Source organism: Panthera uncia, chromosome B1 (assembly GCF_023721935.1).
Source record: "Panthera uncia isolate 11264 chromosome B1, Puncia_PCG_1.0, whole genome shotgun sequence".
NCBI lineage: Eukaryota > Metazoa > Chordata > Mammalia > Carnivora > Felidae > Panthera > Panthera uncia.
The window spans coordinates 63,305,522-63,328,069 of record NC_064811.1 but is presented as its reverse complement, the minus strand read 5'-3'; the positions used below and the strand labels follow the sequence as shown (position 1 = coordinate 63,328,069).

Sequence of the window (22,548 nt, the reverse complement as noted above, 5' to 3'; positions counted from 1 at the left end):
CAACTGAACAATAAAACTATATTTGGCATGGTCGTTAAACAAAACTTCCTTTGAAAGAAACACCAGAAAAATAAAACTGAGTTTTCCCCATAGACAATCATTGAGAAGGTTTATTAGCTCGCTGAGTTTGAGAAAGAATTAGCTTTTTAGGGCACCTGGGTGGCTCAGTTGGTTCAGCATTTGACTCTTGATCTCAGTTGAGGCCATGATCCCACGGTCGTGGGATGGAGCCCCTTGTGGAGCTCCACGCTGAGTGCAGAGTCTGCTTGAGATTCTCTCTCTCTCTTTCTCTGCCCCTCTCCCCAGCTGGTGCACACTCTCTCTCCTAAAAATAAAACAAAACAGAATTCACTTTTGAACAGCTGGATTTTGGCATACACGCACAGAATAATAATAATTAAGTCAGCTATTTTCAAAGTGACAGGACCTTGCAGCATGGAGATTACAAAGGAACAACATTTGCCAATGTTGGCAACCAATTGTACAGCAGGAAACCAAAAGCAATTTATGTAGGAGTTTGGCATCCTAAATTCTCTCTAAAATCTATGACTAATTTCTCAAGTGGTTTTATTTCTCATACTTAATCACTCTACTTCCTACTTCACAATATAGATGGGAGCGTTTGGTTGCATCCAATTCTCCGAAGGGATCATGGAATAAAATATGTCAGTGAGGTTTTAAGAAGGCTGGTTCTGCAACAATAGAACGACTTACAAGATTTAAATGGAAAAATGTGAAATAAATTCTTTTTCTCCTCTTGTGTCCTTTCAAAAGCTGGAGACTATTATTATTATTATTATTTTGCCTTTTTGTCATTCCAGGATAACTCTTGTTAATCTAATTATTTTGGAACCTATTCATAATTTCTGCCATTCTGCACCTGCTGTATTGCCTTTGCCCTCAATTTTTCTTCTCATCAAATATACCTATCAGTCAACACCTTCAGGGTTTCAAGTTAACTTCTTCCATAGAAAAAATGCATTTGATAATAATAATGATCCTTTGTATGAAGCTCTCATGTACATTATCCCATTTCATTCTCAGAACAAAGTAGAAGGGTTGATAGATAGATTTCCATCCTGTAGAGGGGAAAGCTTAGAAAAATGAAGTGGCCTGCCCAACATCACAGCTAAATAAATGATAGAACCCAGAATAGAAGTGAAATTTCTTCTCACAATGTCCAGCACAATTTCTTTTTTTTTTAATGTTTATTTTTTAGAGAGAGAGAGAGAGAGAGAGTAGGAGCGGCAGAGAGGCAGAGAGAGAGGCAGACACAGAATCTGAAGCAGGCTCCAGGCTCTGAGCTGTCAGCACAGAGCCTGACACAGCCTCTAACTGGGGTGAGATCGTGACCTGAGCAGAAGTCTGATGCTTAACTGACTGAGCCAGCCCGGTGCCCCAACCCAGCACGATTTCTTAAAAACTATCTCTTCTCTGTAGATGCATCAGCTCGTCCCTGGTCACCGCTCCTTCTGTCTTCTCAGTCTTCACTCCTACATCTATTTCCATGCAATAACATTTATGAGCTTGCATCAAAACTGCTGCGGACACAACACTAATTATAAGGGACTTCTGAAATCTTCAAAGACCTTGCAGTGCCTAAAATCTCAGTGACACCTAGCAACCACTGAGTCACTTCTGTGGAAACGATATGGAACTGATGGAACAGGTTTCTGGTGCCTTTGCCAGCAGGGATTCTGTAAATTTAAAGAGGCCATCCATTCTCAAAACTGAAAACAGTGAATCCATGACTGTCTTTGAATGTGTTGCCTTATTATCATTCATTAGAGGCTGGAGTACTCATGTTTTCTGGGAAAATCGTATGATGTTTAAATTTACATTAAAAATATAGTCAATTATTGTAATTTCTCTAAGTCAGGGAACAGCCAGTAAACTACAATAGGTAACTGAAATTGAGGAAATTTCATACATAAGTAATGAGTGATGGTACTTAAGAGAAGCCAATAGGGGATGATGAAGCAACCCTACAGGCTTCTAGCAATTGCAAGAAGACACTACCACTTCTGGGGCTAGACAGACAAAAAGGAAAAGTCTTATTATCACAGACTAGAGGCCATGGTTGCTGGTGGGAACACCAGAACCCAGTGGAGGCTGTCTAGTGGGAAGCTAAAACCAGAGGAAAGCAGCCATTGCAGGAAGATGCCACTCAAGGATAAGCCAGTAGAAGAGAAATACCCTGGCTTCTCTCATCCTTCTTCTTCAGACAAGTGAAGCCTGAGAAATGCATTCTGTGGGTAAAGGGTCAAAAATGAGTATTAGTAAACAGACAATGACCAACCCATTTTTCCCAAGGCATAAAAGCGAAATTTAGAGTCGCAAACTAATTGCTAAATTATGTTCAATTTACTTTTCTTTTATGTAATAAAAATCATCTGCAAATCTCTGAGTAGCCTAGACGTTGAAGCATTTGGTACATAAAAGTAGTTGGTTAGTGAAAATCAGGCAAAGTATAGAAAGTGATGTAGCATAAGTACCATCGTATTTTCTCATTATACACTTTAAGCAACAATAATGGATATGATTACACAAAAATATGTACTATAGTCGTATAATTTATTTGGGCTACATAAAGAAAAGATTTACTTAGCCTGTCAACATACTTATACCTCCAATTACATATTCATTATATAAGCACTTACTCAAGACCTACTGTGTTTAGGCAATTTGCTAATCCCTACAAAAGCAACTCTTTTTATTAAACGGGGTCATGTCCTCAAAAAACAGAGGACAGGAATTAAGAATAAAGTAAATCATATGCATATTACACAGATATGATTGAAAGGAGTACACAAATAAGAATATAATTCATTTTTCCAGGGAGAAGGAAGTCAAAGATGACTACACAGAAGAGATCTTTGAACCTAATCTGAAAATACAGGAAAAATCAAAGCAAATGCTATGTGTCTCTGCAGTCTTCCCATACACAAAATAATCTTACAATAATTGCTTTTATGCCTGTTGTAGACTCTGGATCTAAAGTCGTCTCTTGTCTAGCAAGACAGTGGGACACAGGATTGAAAGAGAGAGATGGCTAATGTCTTGGAAAAGACAAGAGCCCCGAATAAGGGTCCTTGCCCCATTTTTATTAGGATAAGAAGGCTTACAAACATGGCGATGGATGTGCACAAAAAGACAATGAATCTGTGAACATTAATTTGCGGCCATAGGGAAAGGGGGTCTTGAAGGTACTCAGATTTAGAGGGTTGGGTTAATACAAAACAAAATCCAGGTGCTGGGCAGTCAGGAGGAAGGTTGTTCACAGTGGACATGAGGCAGCATCTCTGTTTATCTTAGGAGATGAGACAGATAAGGGGAATAACCTCAGGGTTAAGAAGGTACCTTTTCTTTTGTTAACCATCTCCGTTCTGGGCTGCTTTGCCTACAGTGCAGTGGTCCATAGTCCAATTCACCAATTTACTTACCCTTGCCCTAACCTCCTGTGAAAGCAGCTTTTCTGCTATAGTACTAAATTGGGGGTGTTTCCACCCTGAATATCTAATCTTGTTTATTTCATACACCTATGTATTGGGTACCTTTGTGCCCGTTCCTATTTTGGGCCTTTGCCCCTCCCTCTCTATTCTGGGGGCTCTGCACCCCCTCTCTATTTTGGGGTGCCTTTTCACCCCCTATTCTTGGGGTGCCAATCTGGTTTACCCAAACTCGGTGTGAGCATTTTATGACTTTGTACTTCTTTATGCCATGTTAACCCATTGGTGTAATCCCAGGGGATTCCTAAGCTTATCCCCCACAATGCCACCTTCTGTATCAATTATAATGCTGAATCATCTGTTCACTTCAAGAAAATGTCTGAAAATAAACCCTCACATTTGTATCCACTTGGAAATGCAAGAAACCTAGCAGAGATATTCATAATTTCTTTTTTTCTTTTTAAAAAATATTTTAAATGTTTATTTTTTGAGAGAGAGAGACAGAGTATGAGCTGAGGAGGGGCAGAGAGAAAAGGAGACACAGAATCGGAGGCAGATTCCAGGCTCTGAGCTGTCAGCACAGAGCCCAACATGGGGCTTGAACCCAGAAACTTGTGAGATCATGACCTGAGCTGAAGTCAGCTGCTTAGCCAACTGAGCCACCCAGGTGCCCCAAGATATTCATGATTTCAAAGGTCTTTAAGCAGTACATGCTATAGCAATAATTCCTTTTTCTGTCATTCCAAGCCCTGTCCCCTTGCTATCCTGCTTCCTACATACTATGGAATATTTTATAGCAGTGGATCTTTGTCGTAATTTGTTTTCTTTCCCAACACAACCCAAGAGTCATACAGAGATGCAGTTCACATTGGCCCAAATTCCTTGAGTCTGTAATGAAAGATTTTCTTTGTTCTCCCACATTTGGAAAGGGATTCAGATAACATTTTGTATACTGGAAACTCTACACAAGACATCGATAAACTTGTTAGCCACTCTCTTACTGGAAGATGTGATACCTAAATCTTACTGCTTGTGTAGACCTTCCATGTTACAAAGACTCTAAAAGTATAGGGTGATACCTATCTCAGATTCATTACTTGGGACACTACATACCTACACTGACAGAGGAGTGAGGTCATTCCTTTTAACATCAAGATAATAACCAGTGTCACAGTCCCAAGGCCCAGCCAAATTTCACCAGTGTTTACCCTCTTGGGTAGACTAGCTGTTGCATACATAGCATATTACATAGCATAGCTTCTAACCCAAAGTTTCTATTGCATTCCATTTAAACTAACATTTCGTATCCATGACCTTTGTCACAAGAAGCCAAAGAGGCTTTGTTCTTTTTTAAAAAAACAAAAACAAAAACCTTGTAGAGAATCTCAGCATTAAGTCTTTTTGGTAATCATAAGCCTGTATATTTTTATGCTATGAGAGGAAAGAAACAATTTTAGGTGTGAAGACAAATTCATGAAGACAAAGAACAGCCCATTGCTTAATGTGAGTCAGTTTTTTGTTTTTGTTTTGTTTTTTTTTTTTTTTTAGTATTTATTTATTTTTGGGAGAGCACAAACAGAGGAGGGGCAGAGAGAAGGCAACAGAGGATCTAAAGCAGGCTCTGCGAGCCCAGTGTGGGACTCCAGCTCATGAACCACGAGATCATGACCTGAGCTGAAGTTGGATGCTCAACAGACTGAGCCACCCAGGTTTCCCCATGTGAGTCAGTTCTGCCCTTGCCAGCAGTGGCTGTTCTGCTTGAGGTCTCCTCCACTTTGGTCTTAAGCACCTCTCTGATTAGAGCTCTTCCCCACATAGTCACGGCATTCCTAAAGACCCAATCACATTCTAATGCCAGTCTAACAAAATATTTTACTCCTCTCTGCAAACAAAGAAAGCTGGGGTTATATTAAATCCAGCCTCTTTGCTCCTGTTTCAATGCAAGGGGAGTTTCATAACTGTCTTACAGCCACTGCCCATTGTCCACAAACCCAATGTTAACTGCAAAAACTTTTTTTTTTTTCAAATTTGTTAATTTCATATTTTATGTAGATATACCCTATCACTGCACCAGGAAAAAGATGGGTTTGGAATAACAAGAGAAATAACAAGAGGAATAACAAGAGAAAGTAGAACATTTTTCTTTGCTAACAATTCTTGTTTACCCACATGACTGAATCTATGTTTGGTGTTGTTTATGATCATGGACAGTGGAAGAAACAATGAGAGCTTATCACCTTAGTAAGTAAAAAAAAAAATTATTTGTTCTTTCATTGAGAATCTGTTATATGTCATACTATTCCTTTATAATATAGCTGTTATAAACTATGTTGCCCTCTAAACAACTCGGGCATAGAAATGCTTTGGTTCATACCACAAACAAAGTAACTGACTGCCATTTCCCCTTTCTGCATACAACTAGTTACTCTGAAAATTCTTTTTGTTGTTGCCTTACTCTAACATTAGGTCTAGGATTTAGGATTAAACAGAATCAATCAAACAAACAAATATTACTCATTAATAAAGTGCTGCTTCTTCCCAAATGTATGGGTATAAGAGTCTTCTTCATTTTGTTTTCCTGGACCATGGAAGAGAAAGATGAACAAAAGAGGTTACAATGATAGAGAAATAATTGATGTGTGAGTTTAATTTTGTGTGAGTTTGTCTGTTTTGTCACACCTTCCCTACTTGTTAAGCCTATATTCTAGAAGTCTAGTAAAGACACAATGTTCCTATAGAAGAACATTTTGGTAGTTCATGCCTTTAAAACAGTCAACCAACTGACTGATCTGGATTGTTGTTGTGTTTTTTTTAATGTTTATTTATTTTTGAGAGAGAGAGAGAGAGAGCAGAAATGGGGGAGTGCCAGGCAGAGAGGGAGACACAGAATTCAAAGCAGGCTCCAGGTTCTGAGCTGTCAGCACAGAGCCGGATGCTAGGCTCGAACCCATGAACCATGAGATCATGACCTGAGCTGAAGTCAGACACTTAAACGACTGAGCCAACCAGACACACTCTTTTGGATTGTTTTTAAAGCTACACCATCTCAAGGTACATATCCCTATCCACAGAGTGAAGTACAAAATAAAACAGAAATTTCTGAATGGGAATAATACTGGGAAATAACGTAGAGAGCTGATCAAAACATCAAGAAACTAAAATCTTATCTTAAATATTAAAAACTTTTTAATAAAAACAGAGCTAGTTGCTAAATTACAGCCCAAAATAGTTGCTATTCAAGCTATGTTTCACAATTCACATTGTTCTAGTAAAGATCTGTGTACCTTCATGGGAAGGAAATACCACATACATAATTTAGATGAGTTAGATATAACTAGGAATTGGCTACCGATATAAGAAAAGAGACTACTTAATTATAACAGAATAAACTTTTTTGGTGTTTGAGTCCCCAGGTAGTGATATGCTAGAAAATTGGAAAGGAAAGTTGTACAAAATATGTAGATAATTCTAGGGCCTATTTCCAGCTTATGCGCAAGTGGGACTAATAAAATGTGACTTCTCTACACTATCAAAGAAATACCCCAAATCTTGCTTCACCAAGATGGTATAAAAATTTCTTAATTTATCTAGAAATGCAACTCAGGATTTATTGAAACCAGTAACCAAAAGGTTAATGGTACTACTCACCACTGCAGACTACTAAGCCAGCTGCAATTTTTACTCAGACCTTTCATTTGTCTTTAAATTTCCCAACTCTCCTCCTCCTCCAGAGAGTCAGATTTGAAGCTTGCCCTCCTGTCTCCTTATCTGGCTGCCTCTCAAATAAACCCCTTCTTTGCTACATAACTCAATGTCTCAGTGATTGCCTTTGCTGTGCATCTAGCAAATGAACTTGGGTTAATTTACATTACAACAAAGGAAACAATGCAATCAGTGGAGAAGTAGGATTTTTTCCCAATGAATGGTGCTAGATGAACAGAATATCCATACAGGCAAAAAATAAATAAATAAAATAAAATAAAATAAATAAAATAAAATAAAATAAAATAAAATAAATAAAATAAAATAAATAAAATAAAATAAAATAAATAAAATAAAATAAAATAAATAAAATAAAATAAAATAAATAAAATAAAATAAAATAAATAACTGAAACTCTACCTCACAGCTTACACAGAAATAAATTCAGTGGACTGCATATCTAAACATAAAATGTAAAACTATATGACTTTCAGAAGAAAACATAAAAGAACATCTCTGTAACCTAACAGTAGGCAAAGATTTCTTAAACAGGACACAGAAAGCACTAACCATGAAATCTAAAAACTGGACAAATTGAACTACATTAAAATTCCAGCTGGGTGTCAAAAATCACAATTAAAAGAGTGAAAAATCAACCAATAGAGTAGGATGCTATACACCATAATGCATCTGACAAAGGATTCTTATCCAGAATATATATAACATATTACATATTATATATATATATATATATATATATATATATATATATATGGGGGAGGAATAGAGAAAGGGGATCGAGGATCTGAAGCAGTCTCTGCACCGACACCAGCGAGCCCAATGTGGAGCTTGAACTCACAAACTGCGAGATCATGACCTGAGCCAAAGTTGGATGCTCAACTGACTGAGCCACCCAGGTGCCCCCCGCCTCAGAATACATATTTTTAAAAACTATTAAACATAACAGCAAGTGTTTCACGAGGATATGGGAATTCAAACTCGTGCAGCCACTGTGGAAACAAATATGGAATTTCCTCAAAAAAATTAAAAATAGGGGCATCTGGGTAGCTCAGCTCAGGTCATACCCCCATCAGGCTCAGTGCTGGGCATGGAGCCTGCTTAAGATTCTTTCTCTCCCCCTCTGCCTCTCTCCTGCTCCTGTGTGCTTTCTCTCTCTCAAAAAAAAAAAAAAAAAAAAATTACAAATAGAATTACTCTTATGAACTAGTAATCACACTACTGGATATTTACCCCCCCAGAAAAATAATTCAAAGTTTAAATGCACCCCTATGTTTATAGCAGCATTATTTACAATAGCCAAATTATGGCAGCAGCCCAAGTATCTATTTATAGATGATTGGATAAAGAAGATGTGGTATATATACACAATGGAATATTCTTCAGCCATAAAAAAGAATGAAATCTTGCCATTTGCAACAACATGGATGGAGCTAGAGTATAATGCTAACCAAAATAAGTCAGGCAGAGGAAGATAAATACTATATGATTTCATTAATATGTGGCATTTAAGAAATAAAACAAATGAGAAAAAAAAAGAGATAAACCAAGAAACAGACTCTTAACTGTAGAGAACAATCTGATGGTTATTGGGGAATGGGGATGGGTTAAATAAGTGGTAAGGATTAAGGAGTGTACTGGGTGATGTAAGGAATTGTTGAATTACTATATTGTACACCCAAAACTAATATTACATTGTATGTTAAGTATATTGGAATTTAACATCAAAAAACTATTAAGTATTAATGAGCTAAAGACATACAACTCAATAGAAAAATGAAGAAAAGACTTGAATAGTCACTTCATAAAAAAGAACAGAGAATGGCTAATAAAGATGTAAAAAAAAGGTATTCAACTTCTTTAGTCATCAGGGAAATGCAAAAGAAAACCACAATGTAATACCACTAACCACACACAAGCAATAAAATAAAACCGTGCCCCATTGGGTTAATGAGGTTGAAACCAGCAGAAATTTAAAGCTTGTTTTTCAGAGAACTGTTTCTCCCTAATCAGCTATTGTGTCTTTTCAGACTCCATTAACAAATCCACTAGCTGTCTCTAAGCAAGCCTGGACTCAATCAAGGTCAACTGATATGGTTCCAGCCTAGGAACAAGCAAGGCCCTGCATTTCTTAACTGAAATAAGAAGCTCCAAACCCACCTAGTTAGCCTGCTGTCAGAGGATGCTGATAGCCTTTCTTCTTGTGTCAAGATAACATCATGAGCTCAGGGGCTGAATTTAGCCTTCTGATGTTGTCTCCACTCCCAAAGTGAACATGGAATGTATCCTACATATATGTTTGCTCAATGCACATGCTCCACCTTTCCTCATGTTTCCCTACCCTTTTTATCAATTTGTATAAATCTCAATCCCTATGATTATTAAAAAACAAAACAAAACAAAAAACAAACAAAAAATTTGTTCTTTCCCCCTTGGTGAAGCACTTTTGAGGTTTGTCCTCCTAGCTTCTGTTCAGCTGCTTCTCCAATAAGCTCTCCTTGCTGCATACCTGATATCTCAGTGTTTGGCTTTCCTTCACATAGGTCAGACAGATTTGGGTTCAGTTACAGAGCAACCACCTTGGAAAATTGCTTAACATTATTTATAGAAGTTGAACATCATAATATCTTCTGACCCAGTAATTCTAATCCTGGATAAATATGCATGTTTCTACAAAAGGCATGTTCCAGAACGTTTAGTTACAATTACTATTTTCCCAAATTGGAAATAACACAAACTGTCATCAACGGTAGAGGTGATATATTTAGGCAATGGAATATCAGACAGGAAAGAATATGAAAAACTCCCAACTACACACAAGTAGCTGAAACAAGTATACGTTGGGCAGGGAGGGGGTACCTCAACACAAAAAGGGTGTATGCGCCATGATTCCATTTATACAGAAACTGTTAGTAATCTAGGTGATGGTTACTTTTGGGACACTGGATCAGAGTACTGGAAGGGGATCTGAGTGGGTATTTCTGGGGTGTGTGCAATGTTCTGGTTCTCGATCTATATTCTGGTTATACGGATTTATTCAGTTCGTCAAAGTTTACCCATATGTATCCAAAAGAAGAAATTGAAAATTGAAACAAATAAAAGAATAGTGGCAGCAACAGTCCAAACGTTGCATTTTAAAACCAAGGAGATCCTAATAAACTGCACATCCCCACCCCCTAAGCCTTGCGTGCGCATCAGGAATATAACGTGAAAACCTCATTGGCTGGGACTAGGTGGCGCACTTCGAAAGCCGCGTCTTAGCACCGCCCCTTCCGTCTCCAGGGTGTCCTGCCTTCCCGACAGCCAGCGTCCGTGTCGTCCAGTCCTACGACTTCGGCTCCCTGGACTCAAGTCCTTGAGGCAAAAAGTGACTCTTGCGCTTGGTGGCAGCCTCTTTTCGGTGACCACCATCTAACTCCCATTTGCTACCCGCCGCCATTATGAACATCCGCAATGCTCGGCCAGACGACCTGATTAACATGCAACACTGCAACCTTCTTTGCCTTCCCGAGAACTACCAGATGAAATACTATTTCTACCACGGCCTTTCCTGGCCCCAGCTTTCTTACATTGCTGAGGACGAGGACGGGAAGATTGTGGGCTATGTCCTGGCCAAAATGGAGGAGGACCCAGATGATGTCCCCCATGGACATATCACCTCACTGGCTGTGAAGCGATCGCACCGGCGCCTCGGCCTGGCCCAGAAGCTGATGGAGCAGGCCTCCCGGGCCATGATCGAGAACTTTAGCGCCAAGTACGTGTCCCTGCACGTCAGGAAGAGTAACCGAGCAGCCTTGCACCTCTATTCTAACACCCTCAACTTCCAGGTTAGTGAGGTGGAACCCAAATACTATGCAGATGGGGAAGATGCTTGTGCTATGAAGAGGGATCTCTCGCACATGGCCAATGAGCTGAGAAGGCAGCCAGAGCTGCAGGGGAAGGGCAGGTACGTGGTGCTGGGCTCCAAGGAAAACCAGGAAACCCAGGGAAGCACACTTCCTAGTTCTGAAGAGGATGGTGAGGAGGAGAAGATCCCGGCCGCTGATGATAGTAGCAATGACCACAAGGAACCCAGCGAGTCCACGGAGAGCACCGATGCCCAGAACAGCTCAGAAGATTCAGAGTCTACCTCCTAGAACCTGCTTAAGGTATTCTGTTTTCCCTGATCCAATCCCTTGCTACCCTAAATACTGTGGCCTGCCCCATCCCATCCTACCCCATCGCATCCCAGTCCTGCTGGACCACCTGGTGACCTTGAGGAAGAGTATAGACTGGGTTAGAGCAAACTCATTGCTCACTACTGGAAGTTAATAGGACTCCCATTCATACACTAAAAGTAGATTAAATTCAGTAAAAGAAACCAACATTTTCCCTGCTTTTTTGGTGTGAATTATATTTCAGGGTGTCCACATAGTTGGTGGAAGAAATTTCTTCTTTATGGAATTACAGCTAATAAATGCAGAATGAATAATAGGACTATAAAATCACTATTTTGCAACTCTTGATGAAATAATAGATCTAGCCCACTGTCATCAGTGGCTAACACTATTAGGTGAAAGTTGAAGCCACTTTGTCATTATGAATCAGACTGACAACGCTTGAAGTCACTGGGCAAGTATAACATCACCAAAAGAGTGCCTGGCAAATGTCATATGTCTCCTAACGCAATACTAAGTACACAGTAATACCTGTGAAATATTCTTGCCCAAAGAAAATTTTATGTGTGAGCATGTGTGTGTGACATTAATCTTGAATACAAACAAGGCTTTAGATCTAACTATCATTTTTATAAGAAAGAAAAAAAAAAAAGGGACATTAAACCTTGCCATGATGCAATCAGCCAAATCCAGAGTGAGACAATTTTTACAGAACAAATGACCTGGTTTCTCCAATAAACAAAATGTCATTTTTTAAAAGGGAGGAGGAATTTGTTAAAATATATTAACCAAATGCTACTGTTGTGGACATTGTTTGGGTCCTGATTTAAACAAGTCAAATACAAGACATTTTGAGACAACCAAGCAAAATTTGAACACGGGCTGTGTTATTAAGGAATGGTCAATGATTTTGTTTGGTGAGCTAACTGGTATTGTATTTTTTTAAGTCTTCATCTGTTAGAGATACATACTGAAATAATTTGAAGTGAAAGAATAGGAGGTCTCAGATCTACTTTAAAATATTCCAGCAAAAAAAAAAAAATAAAGAGGAAAAAAGTTGGGGGGCAAGAAATGTATAAAATAAGAACGGCAACATATGATCATTCTTGAGGTTGCCAATAGGTACTTGAGGGGTTCATTGTGCTATTCTTTACTCTTTCGAATGTGTGAAAATTGACATAAAAATTTCAAAGAACCAAAATTATTATACTTTCTAATACACGTTAGTACTAATACAAAGCAGCCACTAAAAAGTAGTTTTAAAAGACTATTTCATTTCCCTCAGGAACTTTCTAACACCCTAAGAATTTCAAAGATCAGTGAGCTACTGTCAGTGTAGAAGCTTTAAATTCTAAACACAGTCACCTTACCCTTACATGTGAAAAGGGCAACTTTCTCATAACAAAGCCCAGTCATGAGTGATAGACATTACATATAGTTAAAATAAATGCTGTTTGATTTACTCATCCATAAAAATTTTTACTTGCCAGGGCATGAGGCTTGGGGTTGTTATACAATTGTGATCTGGACAGGTTGATGTTTATATCCCATAACACTTAAAAATAAATGCATTCTATTTTTTTACACATTTTAATGCTGAAACCCAAACTGTATTGCACACTAACCCTATTTTATTTTCATTCATGTGGTTCCATAGGTTATAAAAATTTGTTTAAAAAAGAGTCTGTCCTCAGAGGAGTCTTTGCATCTGGCTTTTAACAACCTGAATGTTTCAAAATGACTGATTCATTTAGTCTAAGGTTAAGATAAAGGCAGCAAAGGGGCACCTGGGTGGCGCAGTCGGTTAAGCGTCCGACTTCAGCCAGGTCACGATCTCACGGTCCGTGAGTTCGAGCCCCGCGTCGGGCTCTGGGCTGATGGCTCGGAGCCTGGAGCCTGTTTCCGATTCTGTGTCTCCCTCTCTCTCTGTCCCTCCCCCGTTCATGCTCTGTCTCTCTCTGTCCCAAAAATAAAATAAACGTTGAAAAAAAAATTTTAAAAAAATAAAAAAAAAAGATAAAGGCAGCAAAACAGTCTAAAAGGGAAGGTAAAATTAAACAAAACTTAATTTCTTAAGAGAAGTGTTGTCAGATTTTTATCTGCCTTAAGAACCCTGAAGGAGGTGGGGGTTTGGTTAAATAAGTGATGGAGATTAAGGAGTGCACTTGGCATAATGAGCACCGGGTGATGTAATGAAGTGTTGAATTGCTATACTGTGTACATGAAACTCTTATAACACTGTATGTGAACTAACTGCAATTAAAATAAATACTTAAAATCAGGGGGAAAAAAACCCTCTGAAGGGTTCTGTCAAGACTATCTAATTCAACAAGCCTTTTAAAAAATTACCAATTTTAAAATTCCTGTATAGAAGGACTTATAGAATATTGATCTCATCTTTGTGGTACTGGCTTCTCTTCACTTGTTACCCTGCAGCTAAGAAGGATTTTAAGTGGAACAGAGCTAGTTGAAGATAGCTTTAAAAAAATAAATTATATATATTCATATATAAAGGATTTATATTTTTTTAATTTTCATGTTATTTAGATTTTTATTACATATATTTACATTTATATTTATATGTATATAGTTTGATGAATTCAAAAGTAGTTACTATGAGAAACAAAAATGACTGTCACCCTAATAGGGGACAAGAAAAAATAAATATGAAATAAGAAAATTATTGTGTGACAATTATAAATCTCAGGGTCCAAATTCAGGCATAACTGAAATGTTTCTTTATGTTACTGTTACTAAACTTTATTTCTAAGTTCAAGGAGATGTTTCCTGCACTTGGCATCATTATCCTTCTAAGTTGATATTTGCTGAATCATCTTCATGGACCCCATCAATCTTTGGTCCTCACTATATACTTCAAAGTCCTTTCTACCCAGAGGCCTCTTAAGGTCTCTACACTCTCTGTCATGTTTGGACCGTTTTCGTAGCACAAGGATTAGTCTACATAGGCTAACTGTTCTAAAAAATAATAACCTGCAGTCTCAGTAAGTTAACAGAATACCGGCTTATTTCTCACATCTTAGTCCAATGTAGGTCATCAGTGCGATTGGGATATGAAAGGGAGAGGAAAAAAGGGACTCCTGAATAACCGTAAAGTTATTCAGGAATCCATCTAGAACAATTGTTCGTAACTTTTTTTGTTCCATAGCCTCCTTTGGCAATCTGGTGAAGCCTAGGGATCCCTTCTAATAAAACTGTTTTTTAAAGACATACAAATTATATGGGATTTCAAAGGAAACCATTTTTATTGAAATACAGTTAGCAAACTCTGTTTAAATAAATTTATTCCCATATGAAATTTAAATATCAAGCAGTGGGTCTCATTACTGTTATTTCAATGAGAGTTTAGTTGTAGATGATATTTTGAGATACCTTCAACAGCTGTAATATAATTCAAAAATACCTACGGTTTAGGTGTTCTGGTCGGTGACAAAGCCACACGTAATGCTGGTACTGCTATGCATTGGTACCTACATTCATAATAGAAGGAAATGCTAAATTTCGTTAAAGGTTAATGAAAATACAGGGGTTTTTTTTGTTCCAGATCCAAGGTCATCATCTCCTAAATTCTATTATTAAATCTCAGATTAAGAACCCCTGATTCAGTGACTCTGCCATTTTCTAGAATCATGTGTCCACTACGGGTTTACACACATTCAGCTTGCAGATAGGGGAAGAGAATTTACACAGAGGTTTATGTAGGTTTTAAAAGTCTGTACCACTTTTCTAACTAACTGCAGGGGAAGCTAGGAAATGTAGTTTAGCTGTGTGCCCAGAAGGAAAAATAATGACTTCTGGTAATGAGACAGCATAGTTTCTGCAACAGTGGGAAACATCCTAGTGGTGCTGTGGAGTATCAGAAATTCTGCTTCCCCGCAGAGCTTGGGAACATTCTGCTGCTCCCTCTCCAAAATGTGGCCCAGGGAACTCTTGAGGCCACCCAGTGCTACCTGCTTAGTCGCGTGACACATGTTTTCTGCTCTTGTACAAACTTGGGCGTGGGAAACTGGGATTCTGCCACCTTGCTGCCTTTATGCCTCTCATTAAAGCCTGGAAGAAATGCCCCTTCTATTCTGAGATCCCTTAAACTGCCTAAAATCTCAGTTATCATCCTACTCAACAGGGTCACACTAGTATATACACTTAGTTGTCTGAATGGGAAAAGCCTGTGAGGACAGAAAGAACAGGAAGAAAAAAATTTAAAGGTTAATTATCCTGCCACAGTTATGGCACACCCTCTTGTGGAGGTGGAGTTCAAACACCTACGGAATAAAGTCCTGAAAGAATAACTTTCCATTTTCCTTTATCTCCTCCGTTGGGTCTAGGCAACAGAGATGGTTAAAGTTAGAAGTGATGGTGAATAGGGCAATTGGTAAAGGAGACTGAATGTCTTCATGTACAAAGTAATAAAAATTACTGCTAAAAATATGAGAACTCACTATGTTGTAGATACTATTCTAGGGAGTGTCTGTGAATGCTCTCATTTAATCTTCATAACATCCCCAGAAGTAGGTACTATTACTCCATTTTATAGATGAGGGCTGCATGTCTTACAGATGATAAGTGGAGAACAGGGACGCAAACCACGGTAGTGAGATTCCGTGATGGTACGGATTAAATGAGACAGTTCCTGTAAATTGCTTAGCACAATACCTCACATACAAATATTCTGTAAATTTTAGCTCTTAATATAATCTGTAGTAATAGGAACCATTCAACCTCTTTCCTTTTCCACAGTAATCAAATGATAGACTGTTGTGTATGAGCAGCAACAGTTTGCAATCTTGGAAGGGAGATGCATCTTGATGATTAAAATAGCTTTCACTGACAAGCTGAATGTCAAAGCATTCAGCTGAATCAATGCTAATCAACAGCAAAGTTTCTAGGGAGCCATAGCAATGAAGACAGGTCAGTTCAAAACATGCTAGTTGAGGCAGGAATGCCATCAAGCTGATGCTTATCTCCTGACAAGAAATATGTGCTTGATGATTAATAACAAAAAAGAAAAAAAAACACAAAAATCTCAAAATTTTCCATTGACTTGGCAATACTGAGTTAGCCAGGGTTACTTCAGCGACTCTCCTTTCTGGTTTATTCTTTCTGTCGCTAAGCTGTCATCCTAACAAAAAGTTGTTAAATGTTCACATGAGCATTCACTGAAATAGACTGTTCTTAATTTTACCAGACAACTAATTATAACTGGAATGATATAATGAAATATGGAAGAAAGTTAGAGACTGACAGGTCTGGTAAATTCCTAGTATAACCTTACCCCAGATATGCCAGAAACCATAGATTTCAATGCAAATGCACTCTATGAAGATAAAGAGGGGGTTGGGAAGAGATAAAACATTGTTTTTGAAATACTAATCAGATAGATACAATTTGTTGAATTATTTATAATCTCTAACAATGTCACTTTTCAGTCAGTGAATGATGTATATTTAGGGTGAATGAAATACCAACTTTGTCAGGGGTAACTGATAAAAGCAGAGGTTTTTCCTAAATTCTGTACTCTATCTGTGCTCCAGTATATAAATTCTAATGGGCTTTATGGTAAAAGATACAAGGAAGAGATGATATGTGAATGGCAGTGGTCTAGGAACCAGAGGAACAAACGCAAAATGCAGAATGAAAACATTCTGCAATGCTTTTCTATGGACTAATATCCTCAAAACACCATAGGTTTTTTTTTTTCTTTCTTTAAGCAAACCATAAAAGTAAAGCATAAGTTCTGTTTTGTGTTCATAAAATCTTGTTAATAATTAAAATATTTCTCAGGCTTCCATTGCCCACCTTTAAGAAATCTGGATATGTAAAAATTTGAACTTTAATAAGCTCAATTCAGGGCTTTAATATTCATATTTTAAAAAGAATCATTATAAAAAATGTCTGTACCATTAAACAGCAAACTACCCTACGGCATTTATTATTTCGTTATTTGACTTTTAAATTTTAACTTCTTAAAATGATCAAGCAGTACTTACTGAGAAAATTAAAACAACTATGTAATATTTGGTTTTTTGTATAACTACCTTTGCATGCCTATCTTAATTCTATTTGAAACACATTGAAAAAGGTAATGATAATAGTCTTTCTGACCCATTCTCTCACATCTTATTATTTTTCTATTACAGTAAATACACTTAAAAAAAAATAAGATCTTTGTATTGTGTGCCTCTGACTGTCCTGCAACTTGAGTTACTATTGTTATTCTAGAAACTGACTTTTCTGTAAGTATGATTTTGTGGAAAACAAAATGCTTTTTAACTTCTCTGTGCATCCTAGCCTTTATGTTCTTATTTTTATTTTACAGACGAGAAAAATGCACCTTTCCTGTTGTAACGTCCTGTTGTTTTGTTGGCAGCCGTTCAGCAATGGGCAGCAATACTCGACTAGCTTTTCTTTAACTTATGTATTCCGTTCACATATCCTATACACCTTTCTACCTTACTAAGGATAGGGTCCATGTCTCATTTATCTTTGTTTCCTAAACTCTTGGCACATTATTCATTCATGGTAGGTACTCAGTAAATATTCATTGAAGGAAGGAAGGAAGGAAACTCCCAAATTACCTCTGCAGTAATTTTAAAAAGGAAAGTAGGGAAAAGGTATAAAAGGTACTACTTCCTATTACCTAATATAATTAGGACACCTTTAGGTTATGAATAAAGAGACATAATGGATATTTTGGTTTCATCTCCAGGCCTCACAGAGAGAAAATGTGACTTATAGAATCAAACACATTGTATCCAGCTTATCAAGAGCTAAAAAAGGCCCCTCCTTTCTTAAGAATTGAAATAAACTTCTTTTTGAGTGGAGTAGGATGGGCTAGAATTTGAAGATGCCAAGAAAAAGCATCTTGGTTTCTTTAGGTTTAAAATAGGATTTTGCAGGGTGTTTCAGTGTTCTCCCTCCTCCCCGTTCTCCTGGAAGAAGTGGCTTTTAGGTGTCAGGAAAAGTTCATGTGTCCTCATGGCTGAGAGGGGAGAGAGCCCCAGATCCCTGTGTGGATCTTTGTGCTGTCATCTAAATTCTCACTGGCATCCACAGAGATAGATCTAGTCTAAACGGGCTACTGGTACCTTATTGGTCTGCTGCTAAAGCCAGTATTTTTTTCTTTTAGAGTGGTTAAAACCTGTAGCCTTCTCTTGCTCACCTGCTCTCTTCTCACTTCTCAACAGCATTGCAGTTCCTCGTGTCTCAGCCACGCCTGCCCTCTGAGCCCTGGCTCAGCCTATATGCTCTGCAGCACCTTTTCTGGGGTCATCTCACAGTGACCCCAATGGCTTCTCACTCTCAACAACCTTCCACATATCTCACTGCGATTATAAAGGAACACCTGGATACCAGAGCCTCCTGCACAAGAGCCAAGAAAGTTTGAGGCCTCCCATCACAGAACCTTCTTTGGCCTCCTCACACCATGCCGCCATTTTACTCTGTTTGTTGTAGTCCTGTGCTGGGTGTGGTTGTCTGGCAAGGTTGCCTTTTCCTGGAATGCTAAACAGGAAGCCCCTCTGCTTTCAGTTTTTGCCATTATTTATCTGGGTTCTCATCCTTGAGGGGGCTGTCAGAACCATCAAGTCAGACCTTGTGCCCCTTTCCTCTTCTTTCTTCCTCTTTGCTGTAAGAAGTATTCTGTTTTCTCTTCTTTTCTCTGGGAACTCATCCTCTGTCATACCCTTCCCTTTCTTGAGGAGGTATTCTCCTTTCCAGTGGGAGAAAGTCATGAGCAAGAGCCTCTACAATGTAATCAGAACTTGGAGATTTTAAGAAAAGGACAACCAGTAATTAAATTGTAATATCTGATCTCCTTGTTTGTGTCAATTTGGTTTTCTTGTTAAGGACGTAACTTGCCATTTACTGCGTGCCAATGATATTCAGGCAATGCTAGGATTCTTATTAATGACATATTTAATTTTCTCAGCAACCTTACAAGGTAGGCTTATTATTCCTGTTTTATAGATGAGGAAACTGAAACTCAAAGAAGCAAAGTAAATATCTAGGATCTGAACCTGAGTCGATTTGAATTCAAGGCCAAACTTCCTTTCACTTTCCTATTACCACTCTTTGCATTTTATTTATAAAAGTGTGAAAACTATAGCAATAAAAGAAAATCTATGGTTTAAAATGTTCTGTTGACTTGATCCATGGCAACTCTATGTCATTTGTAAATATCTGTATATAATCCACCGCTATAATTCTGTTTTACTCTTTTTCTCCAGTAAAAATAAGTGAAGACAAAGTACTTTGACCTCTGCAGTATAAGTCACCAGATAAATACAGAGTTACCATTACTTAACGTAGCTCTTATATCCCTGAATGTGAATTACCATAGTATATAACATTTCCTATGTTTAAATTTTTATGAAAACCGGTGTATATGGTTTTAGGTCAAATCCTTGACATTAACCATCTGATGACAAGAAATAAATCTGTTCTCTGTAATCATAATCAGCCCTGCTAAGCACTTCTTACAAATCTGCCCCAATGCACTCTAAGAATGCTTACCTAATAGTAAATGATTGCCTGAGGCATATAAAAGTTTTTTCCCTACACAATAAGGATTTGCTGTTTCCTGTGGTAATACAAACCTCTCATCTATCTTTCCATTTTTCCTTTTTTTCTTTTTAATTTTCTCTCCCAGCTCTAAAACTATTCCTTCCCCTCAAGCATGTGTTTATCTCTTTATTTTTAAATATTGCAGCTTTCTAACATCTGTCTCTAGGGCAGCATAATCTTACTGATGAAATATTCCATGTTTTCCTTGAGCCCTTGTCAATATGTCTTCGTGTTAACAGCTTAGCAGATGGAGAAACAGAAGGAGTAGCCTCAGCTTACCTGAATGATTTCTCTCCAGCACCAGGCACATTACTGTCTGTATGAACTTGATGATAGGAATTGGAGTAATTGGAAAATAAGAAATGATATCTGAGTTTTGCAGTGTTATTTACTAAAACTATTGGCTGCTTTTCTTTGTTACCATTATATCCTTTTTCCCAGTCTCCTACCAAAAGAAGGCAGAATTATAGCAACTACCTAGTTTGGACTGTGCCTATGTAGATAATGAAACTAAAATAAACAATAATACTAATATTGCTTTGGATGTAAATTAGCATGTTCCCAAGCGGTTCCAGAGTAATAATGGTGATTTAGCAGCGGCAGCAGCTTTCTGGAACACTGAAATGGAGGGAACCTGTGACACTTCTGTTTGTAATAACATTGTTCTTCGCGTAGAACAAAGTTTTGTCGTTTTTTAAATGGGCTGACTTCTTTTTACTTAAATACAATCCTGGAAAGTCATCAGCAAGACTTTGAAGCAAGGATGTAGGGTAGTTAATGGTGAGCACTGTTGTACTAGCTGGAGAGAATGGCCCACACTCTCTCCTTTACTTGGAAGAACCTACTGGATGGGCTCAGGTCTGTCAGAAAATTATTCAGAAATATTAATTCTCAAGATGAAAAGTTTTCTTTGGCCAAAAGAGAGAAACTTGCGAATGAAGCCTGTGAGTTACCTAGTTCAAATCTGTATGATTTTCCCTTTGAAAATGAGAACGAGGGGCAGGAGATGCTCATCTAAAATAAAAGTAATGGGGTGTGTGGATGTGTTAGAAAAGTAGGGAGTTGTGCTGGAAGTTAGTTCAAAGCTGGGAAAATCTGGAAAGGATCAGGACTCTGAAATAGCTGAAGGGAAGTTTTCTTAAATTTTTACTTGCAGATGAATCCTCTCGGGGATCATGTTAAAACTGCGGATTTTTGTTTCAGTGGGTCTGGGGTGGGGGCTGAGTGTCTGCATTTCTAATTAGTTCCTAGACAACACTGATCTTGCTGGTCTAGGAACCACACTTTGCCTAGTGAGGGTCTTAAAGCTCATCTCCCACTTTGGAACTGAGTTCAGAACACCTGTGACTGGCCCTTGGGTCAGTTTGGATTAGACACTAATTCAGAATCCCATTCTGAAATACACAGTCACATAAGTCCGATTTGTCTTTGGAATTTTGTTACATTACATTGACAGCCTAATAATTTCAATAAAAATTCCAGATATATTTCATCAAAACGTGTACACCAAAAAAGTGTATATACACAGTACACAAAATGTGTTGATAATAATTGGCATTGCATCATTTATTAGAGAGTTTTGATACGTTAATATTTCCTCACCTTTGATGTCCAAACAAGTAAACAGTATATGAGATTTTTAAAAAATTCACTTTCCACTGTCACTCAATTTATTGTGTTCTTTGGTCCATAGACTGCTCCACACACTAATAATTTTTTCCATGCTGACATCTGACACAGAATTTGAAAATGAACACAAGCTTTTGTTTTGTTTTAAATTGGAGCATCAGACATCAGACCTTTATGTGGAGGTGGTGTGGGAAGCACTTTCAAGAGAGTTTTCTGTCCAGGGATGAGAATTTCTGGCCCAGGAGTTTTCAACCTATGCATCAAAGTCACCCAGGTGCTATGTTAAGATGTAATTTCTCTGACTCCAGCTCAGATTGTTTCGCATTCTGCCATCTGAAAATCACTGACCAGTACAAGGTATTGAAGTCCTCATAAAGGTAATTTTAAGGGCATTTTTTTTTCCATGGTGATACTCCCCAGATTTTAATTCATTTGTCAAAAGTGGCAAAAAAAAGAGAAGATACAACAAATTTTTGTTTCTAATAAAACATATATGGGGATAGTTGAGGTGGTATATGAGAACTCTGTATATTCTGGTTATTTTTCTGTAAACCCCAAACTGCTCTGAAATAGTCCATTAATTAAAAAATAAAATATACAAACACAGAATTTTACATACGTGTGATCATTTAATACATCTATATGATTATTCATGTATTTTACATAAATGTGATTATATTATGCATGTTATTTTGAGGACATCCTTGTTTTGGTCATGACTTGCCACCCCATCCTTTCCCAAATCCACCCACATCCCTTTCCTTTACCTAGCACGTTAACATAGTTTTATCCTGTGTTTTTTCTCCCAAGTTCTTGTAAAGCAAACAGTAGTTACAATTTAGCAATTGTGGTGTACAGAACAAGCTTGAAGAATAAGAACACTCACAAATCACATTGGAATGTTCTTGTTTCTAGAACCAAAAGCTCAAATAATGCAATGTCCAGTTAAGAACCAGATACCAGGCCAGTGTGGAACCACATGGCCTTCTATTCATGTTTCATTAACTCCTCCT

At 37.8% G+C, this 22,548-nt stretch overlaps 1 protein-coding gene across 1 annotated transcript; it reads left to right on the top strand.

Annotated features, from left to right (window-relative positions):
• The first annotated feature begins 10,309 nt into the window (after window positions 1–10,309).
• NAA11 (N-alpha-acetyltransferase 11, NatA catalytic subunit) lies at window positions 10,310–22,277 on the top strand. Its single transcript, XM_049632108.1, has 2 exons — window positions 10,310–11,317; window positions 18,529–22,277. Exon 1 carries the CDS (start codon window positions 10,610–10,612, stop codon window positions 11,303–11,305), a length of 696 nt encoding a protein of 231 aa, XP_049488065.1. The 5' UTR covers window positions 10,310–10,609; the 3' UTR covers window positions 11,306–11,317; window positions 18,529–22,277.
• Window positions 22,278–22,548: the final 271 nt, after the last annotated feature.